This window comes from Eretmochelys imbricata, chromosome 21, assembly GCF_965152235.1.
Source record: "Eretmochelys imbricata isolate rEreImb1 chromosome 21, rEreImb1.hap1, whole genome shotgun sequence".
NCBI classification, from domain to species: domain Eukaryota; kingdom Metazoa; phylum Chordata; order Testudines; family Cheloniidae; genus Eretmochelys; species Eretmochelys imbricata.
In genome coordinates, this window is record NC_135592.1 from 11,262,198 (window position 1) to 11,282,334 (window position 20,137).

At 52.5% G+C, this 20,137-nt stretch overlaps 1 protein-coding gene across 1 annotated transcript in view; it reads left to right on the forward strand.

Moving 5' to 3' along the window:
* SCUBE3 (signal peptide, CUB domain and EGF like domain containing 3) overlaps positions 1 to 20,137 on the forward strand; it is a 94,080-nt gene that overhangs the window by 40,710 nt on the left and 33,233 nt on the right. The window contains exons 5-7 of the mRNA XM_077839412.1: positions 6,343 to 6,468; positions 9,171 to 9,287; positions 17,835 to 17,882. Coding sequence (XP_077695538.1) covers positions 6,343 to 6,468; positions 9,171 to 9,287; positions 17,835 to 17,882 — 291 coding nt within the window. The remainder of the gene's footprint in view (positions 1 to 6,342; positions 6,469 to 9,170; positions 9,288 to 17,834; positions 17,883 to 20,137) is intronic.

The following is a 20,137-nucleotide window of genomic DNA, read 5'->3' on the forward strand; positions in this document are numbered from 1 at the left end:
TACTGACCTGGAAGAGAGAGTCAGCAACAGGCCCTCTCGGCAGCCCTGGGGTTATTGTTGGAGGTCTCCCAACTCTGTATTAACCTAGCTTAGCTGGTGAGAGCTGCCAGGATCAGAACCCAAGGTGGTGTGGCTGCAGGTTGCATAAACTATGGCTGGTAGTAAATTGAAGCAATAAAAAGCAAGACAAGCCACCGTTTGGATGAGAGGCAAAGGGCTGTGGCTGCTTTTCCCACCAACAAACAGCTCAGAAGTGCTGCGTGTGCAGAGCAGGTCTCAGAGGGCAGGGGCTGGCCAGGCAGGCCTGGTACTTGCTATTAAAGGAGAGATTGAGCAGTAAGACCGAAGAGAGGGATCTCACTCCAGGGACGGAATTAGGGCCACTGAAAAGGAGCTCGGTTCTGAGCACAGTGGGGGTTTTCAGAGCCAGCCCGGAGGCCAGGACTCGTGTGGTTTGAACACAGGATGGTTGTAATTATGGACAGCTTGCCTGCCAGTGCAATTCGAGATGATCACCATTATCTAGAGCAGAGCTGCGCTGGATTTGCCATGTAGGTGATGCAAGGACAGCATGTGCAAGGCAGACAGGGTCTGGGCCTAAATGTTTTAACCCCTTCTGCACAGACGGACGGTGTAGCCTTGGGGGGATCTGAAGAAGTGAGACGAGAGCACAGGCTCAAAAAACCCATCCACCTGTACCACAGCCAGAGCCCTGGCACTGCAGAACCTGCTACCCCTATGGCTGGCGATAGGCAACCCATCCCTGCAAAAACCAGAATCAGTTCCCATGTCCCCCACGCTCTCACTCAGCAGCCACCTGCAGCCCCAGCTAGGCTTGGAGGGGAAGTCCCTTAGAGTGGTGAGCCCTGGAGCCCTCGGTTCAGTCCCGTTAATACAGTGGGTACATTCCTGCCAGCCCCACCCGTGTGCCTGTCCCCACTGCCTTGTGCTGTGTTCATCCCACGTGGTCCTTGGTGATCTGGGGCACAGCCAGGGTGTGGAGCACCTGGAGTCTCAGCCTTTTGGACGTTGGCACTGATACGGAAGCGACCCCCACAAGCCCTTGTCAGCTATAGCTTTGTAATGGGGAAATCCCAGGGGCTTCCCTGCTTGTTCTGTGGCTGGAGAGGCAGGAGCATGATGGTGGATGTGAACTGTCCCCGTTGCTGTACAGCCAGACCCCTGGGGGGCAGTCGCTCCATCCAGCACTGCAGCTTGTGCCCAGCAGGCTAGGCAGAATGCTCCCTCGGGTCTGCCCCCCACACATTCACCTCTTCATGTAGCCACTTTGATGCCGGTGCTCCCGCATCCCTGCTCTGATCTACCTGGGAAAGAATTGCCCCGCTACCCTGCTCTGGTGTGTTGCACCCTGCCTCAGAGTGCCTCCTGCTGGGAAAGGCGTAGGCTCAGGGCAAGAAGACAGGCCTCCTACCATGTTCTAAACCTTGCCCTGGCTCCCTGGAGCGACCCTGTGTTGTGCCTGGAGCCCTGTGTGCCTTCGAGTGCTGGATTTTCTGGGATCTGGAAAGGAGCTCCCGTTTCTGAAGAGAGACAATTAAAATGTAGCAGTAAAAGGCGAGAGAGCCAGGATGGGAGCAGGCCCCGTGGCAGGGGACTCTGGCCTTTCCCTTTGAGGAGAGAAGGTCAGAGCTGGCTTCAGAAAGGCCAGGACACAGCCCCCTACGACAGCACAGTCCTGGGGGTCGGAGAGGCATGCTGAGGCATTTCATAAAGGGCACACCCTCCTGCAGCCCTGCTCTTAAAGAGCAGCTCCTTAATACTGAGTGCTGCCAAGTACGTCACCGCCTCACTGCCTCCATGTGGGGCAGAGAAGCACCAGGCTGTCCTCATTTGAAGATCAGGTTTAATGGAGGCAGCCAGAGGGCTGACACACCGGGTCAGTGGCAGAAGTAGGGATATAACCCAGGAGCCCTGAATCCCTGCCCCCTTCCTGCTCTGATCACTAGGCATCACTCCTCAAACCAGGAATAGAACCCCAGAGTCCTGACTTCCAGCTCCCCCTGCTCTAACCACGAGACCTCACACTCGACTCCTATTCAAGATGAGAAAAGAACCAGATACTGACTCCCAGAATCCCAGCTCTCCCTGCTCTAACTACGGGACATCACACCCCTCCCCACGCTGAGAACAGAACCCCGAGGCCTGACTCTACCCCACCTCCCCTCTGTGTTTTTAAGCAGGGTGCCTCTTGGTATATGAGACATCTCACCGACCCTATTCAAGGTATTCCAACCCCCTGAGGTGCCTTCTCCCAACACCTTCCCCTTGGGATCCCTCACTTTCTTAGCTGCTGGCTCATTTTCCAGTGAGTTCTTTTCGGAAAGGCTGCCATTGCTGACACCTCTAAGCTGAGCCAGTTACCTGTCCTGTGGCGCCCATAAAATGTTCACACAGTTAGTTCCCCTTTCCCCACCATAAAGCACCCCAAGAAGGCCCTGGGTTTGTGACTCTGCATTCGCCAGAGGGAGCCAGAGCCTCCCCCCCTTGAACTGGCCACATCTGCACGTCACACAGCGGGCAGACTCGTGGGGTCTGAGCACTCAGCATGGAATCTCTTCCTGGAACCGGGCTGTGTGTGTACACACCCCAGGTCCCTGCACTTCCCCCAGCTGGCTGTGGGTTTTGTTAAATGTTACATAAACTCCTGTCAGTGCTCCATTCAGCACCCGCTGGACCTAGCTTTTGGCGGCTGAGGTTACAGGTGACCTTTCCTTGTCTCCCGTCTGGCTCTAGCCGTCAGCAGCTCCTCAGCCTCGGGACCGGGACCGAGTCAGGGGGCAGGCGGGGAGGGGCAGAGAGGAAAAGGAGACTGTCCGGTTGACTGGGATGGGGGAAGTGTGTGTGGGAGCAGGGGAGGGGAGAGCATGGCTAAGATAACAAGAACCATAAGCCCAGCAGCTCCCCAAACCCTCCCCCCTCTGCCCTTTCCCCTGCTGCTCCTCAGGGCAGGCAGGATGTAAATCCTGCCTTGGTTGTCAACACTTCATGCAGCTTATGGGCACAGACAGACGTTACCTTGCCTCCCGCACCATGCCGCTGCCTTAGGATTCCCCTGGGGCACACACTGGAATGGGAATGTGAGCTGCCACTGCCTGGTCCCTGGCTCCTTTCCCCTCTCTCCGGGCGCTTTATTACCCAGCATAAACAATGCTCTGATTGATTTTGTGTGTGTGTGTGTGTGTGTGTGTAGGCCTCTAATCACAACCATACCCGCCGCGTTCCCATCTCCCCGCCTACGCGTGGGGCACGGCTCTGGAAAGCTTTCCCTTGCAGGCAGCCCCTGCAGGGCAGTCCTGCTACATGAGGGTGTCTGCCCTGGTAGGCCAGGTCCCGTACGGCCCACCATGAGATGATGAGTTACAGTTCTGTTGTCCCTTGGCCCGAGCGCTTAGCCAATATTCAAGGCCCTTGGAAGGTTGTAGGAAGAGAAATGGATCATCTGGGTCAGGTATTTGTTTGGTGCAGTCCAATTGCTTTACTGAGAAGGCACACAAAGTCCTGGTTCCCTGAATGCAGCACAGACCAGCAACAGCAAGCCGTTTCCTTGCTCGCAATTCTCAAGCCTGCCTCACCGGCCAGTCCTGTGCCCCAAGAAGTTCTGTATCTGCTCCCTCTCAGGGCCATGCTCATGACTGCTTCTCGGGCTTTCTGCCTCGGGCACCCACACAAACAGCTGCAACCAATCAATGCCTTCACCACCTGCATCTGTAATTAGTCCCCAGGGAACCCCCTCTTATGTTCTCCAAGTTCATGCACGTTCTGACTTGCCCATGCAGCGCCACGCCATGGGCAATGGATTCTAATATTTGTTACTTTCCTCCATAAAGGAGCTTAGTTGCTTCTTCCATTGAGCTGGAATGCAGGGTGGGTGGCAGCCGGATCAGTGTCAGCAAGGTCTGCGATGTGGCTCAAAGACACACTTGCTGGCAGCCGTAAGCCCTTTCCAGCATAGCAGTCCAACATGTGTTGATCACATTGGGCCAGGCCTAGCTGAGTCTGAGATTCTCCTTCATGGCTCTGAACCGGCTGGATCTCCGCTTTCCTCAGGGGCCCAGCCTTGATGGGTTTGGGGCTGCATCTTGGTCAACCCCAACCTGAGTAGGGGTGGGATGGGATGAGCTGAGCTGGAGGTTGGAGCTACCTGGGGGAGAGGGACCAGGAGGTTGATTAGACCTGGTTGGTTGCTCTCGGCTTTCAGCACTAAGAGAGGCCAATGCACTGGCTTTCTGGCCAGATATAGGGTGTGTTAGGGTAAAATGTTCCTCCAGATGTTGCTTTCCCCTTGCATGTGTCCCTCTCATGGGCAGTAAGAATCTTGCTTTGGGCTAATTCACACCAGGGTCTCCAGTCGCTTTACAAAGGGGACAGGGGGCCAGCATCCCTCTCCGTTGTTTTACAAATGGGGAAACTGAGGCATAGCAAAGGGAAATGACTCCCTCTAGGCATTTCAATGAGCCATTGGCAGAGCTGAGAATAGAACCCAGAAGTCCTGGCACCAGCGTGTGTGGTCTGACTGCAGCCTTCCTCCGTGGGCTGCGGAATAAGCTGGGCTTCTGCCTCCAAGTTGCAGCCTTCCTAAGGCTTCCCTGGCAAAGTCTCCAGTTGGCTTTTGTGCCTGGGCATTATAGAATGACGCTTTGTGCCTTTGGAGTCTCACATGGGGCTCAAGGCTGCTCTTCTGCAGACCCTTCCAGGAGCCGAGGCACCGCGAGGGGAAGGCAGGCCAGGCTGTGCACCTGCGCACCAAGGCCGCGGGTCAGGGGTGGCAGCTTGTGTGGAAGAGGCTGTCGCGTGCCGCCATCTGGCGGGGACGGCTCTGCAGGTGCAGAGTCGAGCCCTCTCCCACTCCCAGCTGCAGTGGCCTGTCAAGGAGAACAGCAAAGCACGGAAGGGACCCATGCTGCTGCCGGCAGCAGAAATCTGAACCGTGGGACCTTGGAGGGTGCTTTGTGGCTTGGCCTGCAGGGAGCCGTTCCCCCGTGGCGTTCCGTGCCAAAGGAGGCTCCATGACAGGAGTGCGCTGTAGGTTGTGGGGAGGGGCTGTGGGCAGACAGGGTGCCATGCACACCCCACCCCTGGCCTGGGTGGGAACTGCTGCCATCCCACATAACCTCCACCAGGGCTGAAGTCTGCCCCTGAATGCCTCCCTGGGGCTGGTTGTTGGGTCAGCACCGTGACCCCAAGTGCCGGCAGCTCTTCCCACTCCCTGGGGTGGCTGGAGCCAACGTCAAGGCCCCACAGTAACCCCAACAGCTGCCCCATACACTGTGACAGGCCCGCCCCGCCCTGTGTATCCAGGGGGAAGCCTGGCTCCAGCTCCTGTTGATGGCAGGTGGCCGATACAGGGTGATGGATGCTGTCAGGCTGGGGACGGAGCTCTGGACACGGCCTCCATGCACCAGAGCAAAAGCCAAAGCAATCCAGGGTCGTGAGTCAGCAGCGCCCTGTTTAGTTTGCAGCCTGGATAGCCCAGACAGCAACGTCAGCAGCTAATGCTGCCTCTGGCATGTTGACAGCCCAGCCTCCTAGAGCTGTCCAGCTCCTCTCAGGGAAACAGCCCTGGGCACCTTGGCACAACCTCTTGTTGCTGAAGCCACTGGGGAGCAGAGCAGGGGGACAGGCCAGATCGGGGGAGGATAATTAGAGAGGGGCTGTGGATGGGCACTGGGTGGTGGCGAGTGGGCAGAGGGGAAGGACGTTGGGTGCAGAGGGGCGCGGTGGGGATGTATGGTGGAGGCTGAGCGTGGGGAGGAGGTTGAGGGTGAGCAAAGCGGGAATGGAGGGGAAAGGGGCACTGAAGGTAGAGGGGGAGTGGGCATTGGGGCAGGAGGAAGAAGTGATGGTGGTGTGGTGGATGGAGGTGGGGAATGGGCATGCCAAGGATGAGTGGCCTGTGCGGGAGGGGGAAGGTGGGGCTGGTTTCAAACGTGGGGGAGGCATGTCTTGGATGGATCTGTCCCAGGCCGGCAAGAGGGGTTTGAAGGGAGTCAAAGGTGTTTTGGGGTGAGGGTGGGGTGCATGTGGGGCGAGGAGGGGGTTATAGGCAGGCTTGTGTTAGCTGGCTATGTGGACAACTGTCCTCAGAGAACCCTAGGTAGGGCTGTGGGATACTTCCCCCAGGCACTCTAAGACAGCAGAGGTTTCAGTGCAGGCTGGGCTTGGCTCTAGGCTGTGCCCGAGAGACTGGTAATCTGGCCCCTCTGAGATAGTGACCATCTTGTATTCAGCCCCAGGCAGCATGAGAAAAACTCACCCTTCATCCTAGACCCCCAATGGCCCGAGCCCTGCAGGAGCTTTTATGTGTTTTCTTCTCTCTTTTAGAAGGAATGAACTGCATGAACAAGAACCACGGCTGCGCCCACATCTGCCGGGAGACCCCCAAGGGGGGCATCGCCTGCGAGTGCCGGCCAGGCTTTGAGCTCACCAAGAACCAGCGGGACTGCAAACGTAAGAGCCCGGTGCCTGGCTGCTCCTCTCCCCGCCTTTGCTGTGGCTTCAGCCTGGGGGATACCAGCCCAGCTTCGTGTCATGAGACCCACCTTTCTCGGGGAGCTTTGGGCCTTGACGCAGCTCCATGGCCACCACCATTCCTTTATTAAGATAATATGTGTCTCTCCAGACTCCCACCCCCTGCTCTAGGCCACCCTCTCCACCTACCCAAGGAAATGAACCCAAGACCCGCTAGTGCCCAAACTTCCTGCATTAAGCGCTAGACTCAGGAGTCCTGACTCCATCTCCTCCTTCTCTGAGCACTAGACCACACTGCTCTCCCCAAGTCCAGGGACAAAGCCCCAAATCCTTGACTCCCAGTCACCCTGCGTTATGCTCTAGACCTCCCAGATCCAGGTAAAGAACCCAGGAGCCCTGACACCTGTTCCTTGCGCCCGCCCCGTCCCCTCTCCCCCCCCCCCTCCCCCCCCCCCCGGCTCTAACCGTTTAGACCACTTCACCTTCCACTGCTCTGCACTTTCCTCCCACCGTCTAGAAATAAAACCCAGGAATCCTGACTCCTAATAAAAGCTTAATAACACTCAATTGTCAAATGGGTTGATTTTCTGAGGTTTAAGGGCCGTGTTTCCAGCCAGTCTCCTTCACTGCTTTTGCAGCGTCTGTTGCAGACGTCTCTATCTGCCTGCCCAGCTTTCCAGTGGTTTGCGTGTGTCGTTGTGTCTGTGGGTCCGGGCCGCTGCCGGCGCAGGCTGAGGCAACCCCAGATAATGCAGAAGTAATTAAAATGGGGTCCCGACAGCTCAACATCCCCCAGTGAGATCCTTACAAAATCCCATAGCTCGTTCTCTTGCAGAGACAACGGGCCAGAGTCATCTCTGGTATAACGCTGCGTGGACTTTACTGCTCTTCCTGGGCTTACACCGGGGCCGAGCCTGCTGTCTGATCAGCTTTAGTCTTAAAGTAGAAGATTAGCGCACCAGAGAACCACAAGAATCATCTACCCGGGGATTCGGTGTTGTCAGCCCCTCTGATCTCAGGCCAGGAATTCACTGGTGTTGCCAAGATTTTAATTTTTTTTTAAATCTTTTATTTATTTGATTGTTATTTTATTTTCTCTCGGCAGAAAGGATGAAATGGAGCTTGAATCCAGCAAACTGATTCTCGCTCTGGGATAAGTTAAAAGAGCAACTTGCCTCCTTAAGAACATCGGGTCAGATTTTCAAAGCACCTAAGTGACATAAGAGTTTTTGAAAATCCCACACATCCCTAATAAATTTTTTATTACTGAGTAAACATTACCACGCTGGACCAGATCAGTGGTCCTTCTAGCCCGCTCTCTGACATTGGCAAGTAGTAGATGCCTGTGAGAAAGAAGCAAGAAACCCCATGGTAGTGTCATTCTGCTAAGATTTCTGCAGGGAAAGTCAGAGACTTAGAAATGGCTTATGAGGATTTCTTTTAACCATTGTGGCTGAGACTTACCCAGCTGCCTAGGGGATTGGGAATTGGGCAGCTAAATCTACTAGGTAGAATTACATCTCAGTTTAAAAAATTCTGTAAACCCTGGATTTTAAATCCTTTCATAAATTTTAAGTTTAAACCATCCAAGATCTCCCTGAGCAATCTTGGAACTAAACCCTGTTGTTCTGTGTATTTGGGACTGTCCTATCAGTTCCTGTTCCTATAGAGTTGAAGGCCAAATGGGGCTGTTGTGATCATCTAGTCTGACCTCTTACATAACACAGGCCAGAGAATCCCACCTGTTCCAAGCTAATAACTATAATTTTCATTTCTGTTACTTGGGTTTTGCACTTGATACCTCCAGCACCATAGGCAGGAAGCCCACCACTAGGCCATGATGCCAGCTTACTGCTTCCCCTTTGAATTGTGTAAGGTATTGTCCTCCAAGTAGCGATGAAATGGCAATGACTTTGTCACTACCAATTAGGGCCAAGATTTTCAAAACTTTAGCAATTTTGAGGGCCCAACTTGGGGCACTGATTTTCATGGGCGGGTGTTCAGCACTTTCTGACATTCAGGCCCCTTTAAAGTGTCTGAAGTCAGGCACCCAGAATCACTCGTCACTTCTGAAAATCTTGACCCTAGGCTGGATTTGAACTCACAACCTAGGTGACAGGATCTAGATCTGACTAACTCTAGAGCTGCTCGTTCCTCTCACCTCACCTCGGCTCGTTTTCTCACGCGGCTCTCAGCCTTCCATCACTAGGACACCAGTTTAAACATGGCCCAGCTGGGTATTAACTGAAAGTCGCTACCATGGGATGGTGCGTTGGCCAGTGCGAATCGAGCTGGGGAGATGAGTTCCTAGTAGGCAAGTGTCCACATGACAAAAACTGCCAAGAAAGGCCAGAGACAGAAGGGGCCTTAGGAATAGAACATCTCTCTCACATCCCTAGAGATGATCTAAATGGCTTGATCATCAGGTACTGGGTCAGTTGGACCAGTGCCCTGCTCAGGATGCCTGACTAAATGGATCATTTAGCCTAATTCAGTGTGGCAGGAGATGGGATGTTGGCATAAAGGGACCGTTTGGTGTGGCAATTCCAATCTCCAGACAGCCTGCATTCCCCTGCTCATGTGCAGTCCAGACCAAGTGCATGGGATGATGATGTTTGGAACCTGCTCCCGGCTCTAGGCTGTTGCCGACTTCTTGACTGTGGGTTCTTTGCCCCCTGCAGTGACCTGTAACTATGGAAACGGAGGATGCCAACACACGTGTGACGATACAGACCAAGGGCCCAAGTGTGGCTGCCATGTGAAGTTTGTGCTGCACGCTGATGGGAAAACGTGCATAGGTAGGTGAGAACTGTAGCTTAGATCACACCTGTGAGTGTATGTGTTTGCGCTCTGGCTGGGCTGTGGATCTCAGCGCTCTTACACTAAGACTACTTGCTTACAAGGCTGCTGCCCCAGACTCCACTGAAGTTCATTGAATGCTCCCTCTCCTACCTGTAACACGCACCGGCCCGGGATCCAGAGCTGTATAGAGAGGGTCAATACTGCTGTGAAAGGTTTATTCTCTGATCTGGCTCTGTACAGCCAAACAGTTGGCTCTGGGTCCTACTGAAAGTACCAGCTCTTCAGGCTTCCAAGATATAGTGGAGTTTTTCCCCCCACAAGAAATCTAGGTATTCTAAAGAGCAGCACAAGTTTTCATTGTAGGGTGTGTGTGTGAGTGAGTGATCCAGCTGCACATCATAAGCCCTGTACTGCTGTCCGGTAATTGGAAAGTCTCCTTTAGTTCAAATGGACCAGCAATAATTGGAGGTTTAATAGAGCTGGACCAGAATTGGACTCAGTATGTTTGAGGATGTTTCTAAGTAATCTAGCAAGGGTGGGGAAGTCTTTTGTACAGGCTTAATTAATACATAGATCTATATATATATTACGTGACAGCATGTGTTGTAATTGCAGACAGCTGTATGGGGTACATATGCATTCATTCACGGGCTCTTGTGCACATGGTCATGTGGCTAGTTGCATGTGCATGCCCAATCCTGTTCTCACACTCGCACATTTTCGAGCAGACACATAGGAGAGTGCTCTGGGAAAAGAACGAGGGATCTGAAGCTTTGTTCTGGGCTAGCTGTTGTCTTCCTTTGTGTTGTTATCCTCTAGTCTTTGGGGAAGAATGATGGGGGAGTTAAGATTTGGATGTGAGTCTGTTCCCAGCAGGAACTTGGCACCATGAGGTCTCAGCCCACCAACAATTGTCTTGCAAAAATGAAAAAACAAAACCCAACAACCCCCAAAATCAGATTTTTTTTCTCTGTGTGTTTTCAAATTGTAAAACATCAAACGGAGATAGAAGTTTTACTAGTTTCAGATGCTTGAGCAGCTTAACAGCTGATTTGATTTAAAAAAATGTTACATTTGGGAAGTGATTAAGTCCACAAATTGCTGTAAACATGTTAGCTCTTACTGCAAAATAAAAAAGGAATTAAAAGCAACTGAGAGATTTAGCTCTTCAAGCCCCTGCTGTGCAGGCACAGAAAATGCCCTGCACACATTTCCATGAGGCAGCTTCATTCTACAAGCTCGCACCGGGAAAGCCCATCTCATCCCTCTCCTTGGCCTGTGGGACTGTTCCATGTTTCACCCATTCGATCTGTCCAGTCTAACTTTACACCTCCCAGGGAACAGGGCTCCCACTCCTGCCTCCTGGGAGATAATTCCCCACCCTCAGAGATCTCGCTGCCAGGAAAACTTTCCTGATATTCAGACCCCAAGTTTTCCCTTCCTTAATTTCATCACATTACGCCTAATTCTACCCCCTTTTGCCTCCCTAAATAATCTCACTCCTTCCTTGGTGTTTACAGATATGTGTGTCCTGTTCCCCCTTAGACTTTAGTGAGCAAATCTCTATGTAGTATCAGGGAGTAGCTGTGTCAGTCTGTATCCACAAAAACAATGAGGAGTCCGATGGTACTTTAAAGACTAACAGATTTATTTGGGCATAAGCTTTTGTGGGTAAAAAACCCACTTCTTCAGAGGCATAATCTGTGTATTTATTTCTATTCATCTCTCCCTCTTACCCCCCTGAACATCCGTGCTACTCTCCTGTGTACACCCTGCAGTTTGTCAGTATCTTTCTGGTACCAAGGTATTTACCCCCGGGTGCTCTTGCACGAGAGCCGTATAGATCCTGTTCTAACACCTCTTGAAATCAATGGCAAAGCAAGCTCCCATTAATTTCAGTGGGAACAGGATCGACCCCATGGGGAGGAACTAGTGCCTCCCTGCTCCGGGATGTGATGCCTCTACCTATGCAGCCCCAAGCTGCTTCAGGTGTCTTTTTGTGGCAATACTGCACTGCAAATGCCTGTCTAAATTATTGTCCACCATCACCCCTAGACATCTCCCTGCCCTGCTGCTTCTCCAGCCTCTCCTTCCCATTGTATATCTGTTTGGGAAGTTAGTGGGTATATAAGCGCTTGCATCTCCTCTGAGTTGAATCTCATTGTGTTCGTGGTGTTTTCTGATCACGTTTCCAGTCACTCTGACTCCCTTGGTATTTCTCTGTCCTCCTTGGTGTTTTCAGCTCCTCCGATATAGAATTATCTGTAAATGTAATGAATGGGCAGCTTAATCCTTGGTTCTGCGTCATTAACGAAGAGATTCAACTAGACTGGACCTAAGCTCTCTGAGACCGGGACTGTCTTTTCATTGTGGGTTTGTACAGTGCCTAGCATTATGGGCTCCTGGCCCAGGACTAGGGCTCCTAGGCTCCACCACAATACAAATGATAAATAATAATGAATAACGCTTGTCTCTGGGGCACCTCCCCTTGCTTTGATGCTCTTGATTACCCTTGTTCCGCGGCCCTTCAGCTTTTCGATCCTCCTGGCTTCCACTTTCCAATTACAGTTGTGTTACTCTAACCAAAAAAAAGTACAGTTGAGTGGCCAGATCTAGTCTTTATAAACAATTGCTGCTTATTGCTCAAGTTTTCATGATCTTCCAGGAGTTTAGTGATTTCCCCCCACCCTCCCTTATTGATTGAACTAGGAATAAAAATGAAACTAACAGGGCAGTCATGGCCAGGACCGCCCTCCTCGCCTTTCTTTGAAGTTCAGTACCATATTTGCATTTCTCCACCCTCATGGCAACGCCTCAGTTTCTCACTCTCTCTCACACACACACACTCTCTCTCTCACACACATATAATTGCCAGTGGTATGGTAAATTGGGTTGCAGATTCCCTTGAGAGAATCTTTCTTCTACAGACACCAATTTTTTTTATGGTCTTAACAGGGGAAAAGATGAGGGGCCAGATTTTTCAAGGTTTTTTATTTAGGTGCTTAAAGATGCAGATTGCCTAGCAGAATTAGGTGCTTAACTGCCATTGACTTCAATTGCACTTAGTCGCCTAACCTGCTGAGAGCTTTGTCATTCCCACTCGGCCCCTATTTGCATCCTTAGGTGCTTCCATATCTCTGTAAATATGTTTGGTTTTTCCAAATATTCCCTTGCATTCTCTGTGCACAAATCGGGCAGGGCTCCTTCCATCCTCTGGCCTAACCATTCCTTCTGTGGCTGGGAAGTCTAGTGGTTAGAGTTGAGAACTGGGTGCGCTGGACACCTGGGGTCTACTCCTAGCTCTGCCACTGACTCACTCGGTAACCTTAGGAAAGTCATTTCAGTGGTAGGTGCTTCTGTTTCCCCACCAGTAAAATAGGGGTAATACCTACCTCCCAGGGCCCCAGAGCCTAATGCTTTAATGTCTAGCTAGTGTTTTGAAATCCTTATCTGAGGCCTGTACAAGGCTTCAGGATAATGTTCTGATAAAGGATACGGGTCAAGATTTTCAGAAGTGTCTAGGGATTTAGGACACACAGCTTGTGGGGCCTGATTTTTAGAGGGTCTCTGTACTCAGACATTTTAAGGTATCTTATCAAGTTGAGCCCCCAAATCAACAGTCACTTCCGAAAATCTTGGCCAAAGAATCCCCTTTCATATTTTCCCAGCCCCTTAGAAAACATTTTCCTGTGCGATTCAGGACATGTAGTTTATCTTCCCACTAACTCACCTCCATGCATGCAAGTAAATACAGCCACGAAGCATTTTAGTAGTAACACAGGCCACCCAAATCCTGACTAGCAGCTGATGCCCCACTCTGGACTCATCCCAGGGGGTCTGTTCACTGCATCCACCCTGCCGCTCCTTCCTCCCGCAGCCATGTGAGTTACGGACACAGCATCCCTTTCAAATGGGACCAGCTTCCAGCATTGCCCGTCCCTTTGTCTGATGAGCCATGCTCTGCCCTTGGCTACACCTGGCTGTGCTGATCAGTGCGAGTGAGGGCAGGATCCAGCCCAGCACGGTTGGTAGCATCGGAGTGCATCTGAGTCCCCTAAACTGTGAACAGTGCGGGATTGTGCTGCCGTCTGTGACTAACAGGCAGCCAATCCCGCCTTCCCCGCAGGGATGCCCAGCCGACAGATTTATAGTCAGGCAGAAGCTTAGGTACCTGCTTGGATATTTATAACTGCTCTTTTTTGTTTTATGGCCGGGTCTCAGCAAACAGCTTCCCTTGCTCCCCCAGCACTCCCCCTTCCTTCTCCATTTCCTCTGAAATACTTCATCATTTCAAGGGGAATAAAATTTCCAGGGAGGGCAGTGCAAACCTGCTCCCCCAGCCGAGTGCTTTGAAATTGAATGCGGTGCGTTTGAAGGGCCGCTGGGAGCAGGCTCCTCATGCAGGTCTCCTTCAGCTCACACCAGCCAGCAGGAAGCGGGGTGGCTTCATTTGAATGACAGTTTCATTAGGCCGCGGCCGGTGTTTTTCATTTTTCTGCTTTTTATTGCTGCTTTTAAAAATGCAGATAATGAATAACATGCGTCCTAGCGGAGCAGGGGCCAGCCCTCATGACTCCCACCCTGGCTCCAGGATCGGGGGAGGGGAGGCCGATGACCTTATGTATTTGTTTATTCTCTAAAGCAGCCTTTTCAACAGCCCCCAAACCCGCCCCGCCCTGTTGATTAAAGTGCTCTGCAGCGGGTCAGGTCAGCCTCGCATGATGGGAGGGGCTCTTTCCCTCCGCCGTTAGAGACGCCAGAGGAAAGCAGCAGGCCTGCAGTTGTGTGCTCAGCTCTGGACTTGAGGCTTTGTGGTTCCATATGGAGAAAACATGTCTGGGAGATGCACTGTCACTGGTGGAGGTGTCAGTCACCCTGCAAAAGTGCTCCCCCGAGGCGTGGCTTGTGCTCCCCAGAAATGGCAACACTGCTTTATAGCACGCTCCCCAGACGGCCCAGCGCTGCCCCTGATCGCAATATGGCCCGCTCCCCCGACGGCCCAGCGCTGCCCCTGATGGCAATATGGCCCGCTCCCCAGACGGCCCAGCGCTGCCCCTGATGGCAATATGCCCGCTCCCCAGACGGCCCAGCGCTGCCCCTGATGGCAATATGGCCCGCTCCCCAGACGCCCCAGCGCTGCCCCTGATGGCAATATGGCCCGCTCCCCAGACGCCCCAGCGCTGCCCCTGATCGCAATATGGCCCGCTCCCCAGACGCCCCAGCGCTGCCCCTGATCGCAATATGGCCCGCTCCCCAGACGCCCCAGCGCTGCCCCTGATCGCAATATGGCCCGCTCCCCAGACGCCCCAGCGCTGCCCCTGATCGCAATATGGCCCGCTCCCCAGACGCCCCAGCGCTGCCTCTGATCGCAATATGGCCCGCTCCCCAGACGGCCCAGCGCTGCCCCTGATCGCAATATGGCCCGCTCCCCAGACGGCCCAGCGCTGCCCCTGATCGCAATATGGCCCGCTCCCCAGATGCCCCAGCGCTGCCCCTGATCGCAATATGGCCCGCTCCCCAGACGGCCCAGCGCTGCCCCTGATCGCAATATGCCCGCTCCCCAGATGCCCCAGCGCTGCCCCTGATCGCAATATGGCCCGCTCCCCAGATGCCCCAGCGCTGCCCCTGATCGCAATATGCCCGCTCCCCAGATGCCCAGCGCTGCCCCTGATCGCAATATGGCCCGCTCCCCAGACGGCCCAGCGCTGCCCCTGATCGCAATATGGCCCGCTCCCCAGACGGCCCAGCGCTGCCCCTGATCGCAATATGGCCCGTTCCCCAGACGGCCCAGCGCTGCCCCTGATCGCAATATGCCCGCTCCCCAGACGCCTGATCCCCTGCAGCTGGACTCCCCTATCCTGCCTCGTATCCCGCTCATTCTGTTGGCCAGAATGGGGCGAGCATATTACAGGCAGGTCTGCCTCCCTTAGAGGGCCTGTGTTTTCTCCAGTGCTCCAGTCTGTTCCCCCCTTTACCCCAACATGAGGAGTGCAGACCTGTGCCCAAGGTAGATATATGACGTTTGCATCAGTGCAATTGGCTTGAGCAGCTGTAAGATGTTACACGGTGTTCTAATGTGGGAAGGAGCATGGGGGGCTGGGGCAGCCATTCCTGGTGCATCTACAAGATATCTTCTGCTCCCTGGTGGACGCCCCCACAGTCACAAGAGACTGACCGTGCAGGAGACACTCCCTCTTCGTTGCTGCAGAGCAAGGGAATTAAACCCCTTGCCCAGGTGTCCTGGGGGCATCTATCCTTCCCAACCCCTGGTTTGTCCAGCCATGGACATTTGAGGCAAATCCTGGTGGCAGAGTAAGGTCCCAGGTGCCCGTTAGGATTTGCCCTGTACTGAGCGCTGCGGAGAGCCGAGGACCTGATGCGTCTGGGAGTAGATCGCACTCCTCTCTCTTTTCCTTCTCACCTTCCTCCTCTCTTCGGCTCCGTCCTGGCCCCTCCACTCAGTCTGGCCTACCTCTGGAGTTTGTTTCTCATTAAGCCCTTTGCTCAGACACTCTGATTGTCTCTTGTCACCTCGCCATCCCTGGGGGATAATCAGTTCCACATGCGCTGTGCACATATGGGGGAAGCACTGCCCAAACGCTCGCCTTCCCTGTGCTGCCTGGTTCCTGGTCTTTGGGTCAGGCCCATCTGCTTGGCTTTTCCTCTGTGGAGGGGTGAGGAATTGGCTCAGGCGGCCCTCAGGAGGCCCAGCGTGTGGAGAAATGACTCCCCCAGCTCCTTCTGGCCTGCTACGGTGGATCCGTCTTACTAGGCAGGGATCCACACAGTCATATGGTACCCATGGGGGAAGCAAAGCCAAAGCCTGACTCAGGCTCAATCCTGACCCTAGTGAAGGCGAAGGCCCTGGGACCTCTGCCATCAATTTTAATGAAAGCAGCAGTTGGTGCTTTATTCCTCAGCCCCCAGGCTCCCCCGGGTGCAGACTGCTCCAGACCTCACTGCCGGTGCTGCCTAGACCTGGTCCATTGTGGCGCCCACCCACCCCCGGCTTGCCAGGCCTCGGCCTTCCCCAAGCAACCCCACCAGCACGTGTGTGTCATGCGCTTACCCCAGAGCCCTCTGCATTGGGCCCTGGCCTCCCTGGAACCCCCTGTACCAAGCCTCAACCTCCCTGGAGCTGCCCGTCTCACGTCCCCTCTCCCTGCCTCAGGCAGCAGCGTACTGCCTGCTCCTAAAATCTCTCCTCTAGGACCTCTCTTCCTCATACTTATCTTCGCCTTCTGTGACATGTCTGCCCCTCCCTGAGCCCCCTGCAGCCTGGCTCAGTGGGGCTGTGTCCCCCTTCCCTTTGTCTCCCAGGATCTGCTCCAGCCCCTGTCAGGCTGGTTGGGTTCATTCCAAGGGTGCTTTCATTGGGATTGTCCCGGGGGGATATTTGCTATGCAGATTATGACAGAATACAGCTCCAGGCCCTGCTACTGACTTGAAGCTGGTGACACAAGGCCAGATTCCCAGGTGATGGGCAGTTACGCATCAGTAGGTGGGCACTGGGGGTCTAAATTTCTTACTGGTGAAGGAGCAGAAGAAGGTATATGTTAAAGTGTGCTCAGAGTTACTTGGGCTTACTCCTCCTTACACCTCCCTCCTGCTTGCGTTTCCTGTCACACTCTTCTTTTGCACCCACGGGGCCTGATTCTTCTCTCTCACCATTTTTACACCAGTGTCACACCTCATTTACATCAGGGTGAGTGAGTGTCACACCTCATTTACATCGGGGTGAGTGAGGGCAGAATCGGGCCCTTGGGGTATCCATAACACTGACTGCCTTAGCCCTTGCCTTAGCAGGAAAGCTGCAGTTAAATGGATTGAAAACTGATCTAGTTAAACAAGTGCGACCGACCTAACAAAGACCCACTTTAAGCCCATTTAACCCTTGCTTAAATTGGTTTAGTTTGGTATATTACTGGATTAAGCTAAACTGATTTAAGTGCCTCTCCATTAGGAGGTCTGCACTAGTTTAACTACATGGATTTTTAAATCAGACCAGTGCACCTTTTCTCATACAGACAAGACCATATGGACTCAGATCCTCTTCATTGCCCTTACACTCAGTCAGACTCCCTTGCACCCATCACACACGCCTGCTGTAGCTCGCAATCTCTTACACATCCCCCCAGATTTGATCCTGTTGTGTGGGCCACACTCTGCTGCCCAGATAGCGAAGAGCTAGACACCAAACGAGGAGACACGTTAAATACTAACCAACTAACGCTACTTCTCTTTGCACCCCTCGGTCTTTCATCCCCTCGCCTCCAGCCTGTAGCATGAGAATCCTGCCTCTTTGCGTCAGAGGACATGGGAGGGGACTGCCCCAGCAGTCTGCTATGGGTTGTGATGGACCGGGTGACGGAGTGGATTGATGATACAAGCTCAGGCCTCTGTGCCAGGCTCATTGGGGTGGGGGAAAGGGAGGAAATCTTTGCAAATCTGAGAGGCAGAGAATGAGAAATAATTGAAATTTTAAAAAGGCAGGCTTCTTGCTGGACACTGTTTCTAAATCACTTTTTTATAATGTTAAACAGGGGAGAGGCACCTCCAGCAACACGTTACCCCCCAGACGTTTTCTAATGGTAAATATTTTTGTTCTCTCTCTATCTCTTCGAGGAGTTCTAACCGTAGATGCATCTTGTCTTGGGATAATAACCGGGCATGGGGCCTGAGCCGTCCACCTAACTTGCATGCCACACTTCCCGCCCTAGCGCATGTGGCTGAGGGGTCATTCATGATGTGCTTTCCACCTCCGATGCTTACTAACCTCCCCCGCCATTGCTACTTCTAAACCCGCTGCAGCAAGGCCAGCCTGGGATCCAGCCGTGAGTTGTCTCTGCTATTGGAGAAAGAGAAAGAGAGACAGGGCCATCCGACGAGGAGCAGAGCTTCTGATGAAGTGAGCTGTAGCTCACGAAAGCTTATGCTCAAATAAATTGGTTAGTCTCTAAGGTGCCACAAGTACTCCTTTTCTTTTTGCGAATACAGACTAACACGGCTGTTACTCTGAAACCTGTGGGAAGTGGGGCTCTGATTAGCTGCCAGCTTTGCTTGTGCTTATGGCCAGTCCTGCAGTCAGAAGATGTAACTGGCTTTCAAACTGAGGATTAGTGTCTGTAGGAGGGGCACTCAAACTTTGCCCATCTCAGCAACATAAGGTCCTCTCTTCAATTTCCATGTAATGGAGCAGATCATGGTTTCTCTTGTCTCTTAGTGCAGAGGTGCAGTTACCAGTCCCAGCATGCAGCGTGCCTAGCTGCCCTGGTCAAAATGGAGCGTTGCATTGTGGGAAGTGTGGTCCCCAAAGACTGTACCACTGTGTCAAAGACTGAAGTGGCTGCAGGTAGCATTTTCACATTTTTGAGGCCCCCTGTTCAAAATAGATGTGGGCAAAATTTTTCACTCTAGTAGTTTGTTTGCCCAAAAATGAAGTTTCAGGGCAACTTTGAACTATTTGCCAATTCAGGTCGAATTCGGCAAATAGTTTTGGTTGAATAAAAAGAAAATGAAAAACAAAAAGTGAGAAAAAGTCAAAATGGCATTTGAGACTTTCAAAATTAAACTTTCTGACTTTTCGTTTTGAAATGATGTTGCGTTGAGAAATCGAGCTAGGTTTTGGTTTTTAAATTAAAAAGGTAATAAACACAAAGCAAACAAAAAAACTTTTTGGGGGTCAAAAGAGACATTTTGTTTGACCCCAAACAATTTATTTTTCATACTGGTGTTTTGTTTTGGTGAGTACAACTGGAAAATGTCAGTTTCCACCCAAAGTGAACGTTTCTTTTCTGATTTATTTTTCCTGATATTTTATTTTTTGACTACCAATCTGGAAACCCAGTGATTCCCTCCGTTCTAGTTCTAATCCCCACTGTAGGCCTGCCCCAGCCAGTGGGCAAGTGGTGGACTCCAGCATGGCTCTGATGTAAGAGTGGAAGGGCGATAGAGTGATCTTGTAGTTAACTGAGATGCCAGGTACCCCCATTATGAGGGTCCCAGCCCAGAGAAGAAAGGAGCTTGCCGCATATGGAAGGTCAGTAACAGGACTAAAATCCAAGTCTCCAGCTTTCTAGGCAATGATGTAACTTAAGCTGAAGGGTCAGCGGTAGCTAGCTACCGCTGATCCTTCTAATCTAGTTCTAGGCGATTAGAACTAGAGCAGAGGGAATAATTGGTTTCCAGAGTCTCTATTACTTTTGCCCACGATGCTGTTTTGCTGGACCACCTGTGAGCTTGGATGTTAGTCAGGGAGAGTGCTGCTGAGAGTCTGTCTGGAAAGAGCTTTCTCCAAAACTGCTTTCCCCTCCGCAGTGGGAATTTGGGGAGTGGCTGGTGTCCGTTTGGGGCAACCAATTTACAAATAGGACTTTGCAGGAAGGAAGGAAACACAAAGCCCCTGGGGTCTCTCCCAGAGACAGCATACTGGGTAGCTTCTGCAGTGGGTGAGGGTCCCTTCTGCATTGTCGTTGGTGATAGATTCCAAAGGGTCTAGCTGTCTGGAGGACAGGGCCAGATGTCTTTTCCCCCTTTGTTTGCTGAAAGGGGATAGTGCATCAGTGATGGCCAGTGCCCTCTCCTCTTACAAACAGGGAGTTCCTCTAACTTGGCGCAGCTTTGATCCCTGTCCAGATGTTAACTGGAAGCCCGGGGCACCTGTTCTGTCCTATATTTCACTCTCCACTTGGTAAATGATAATGCTCTTCTCTATGTTGATTGGCCTTTGCTTCTGGTTTGGACTCTGGGGAACATTCGAGCTGTGTGCACTCCCTGTGGAACACTCTTCTTCCCCCAGTCTCTGCTTCCTGGGCCACTGAGACCGGGCACTGCAGGATATCCTCTT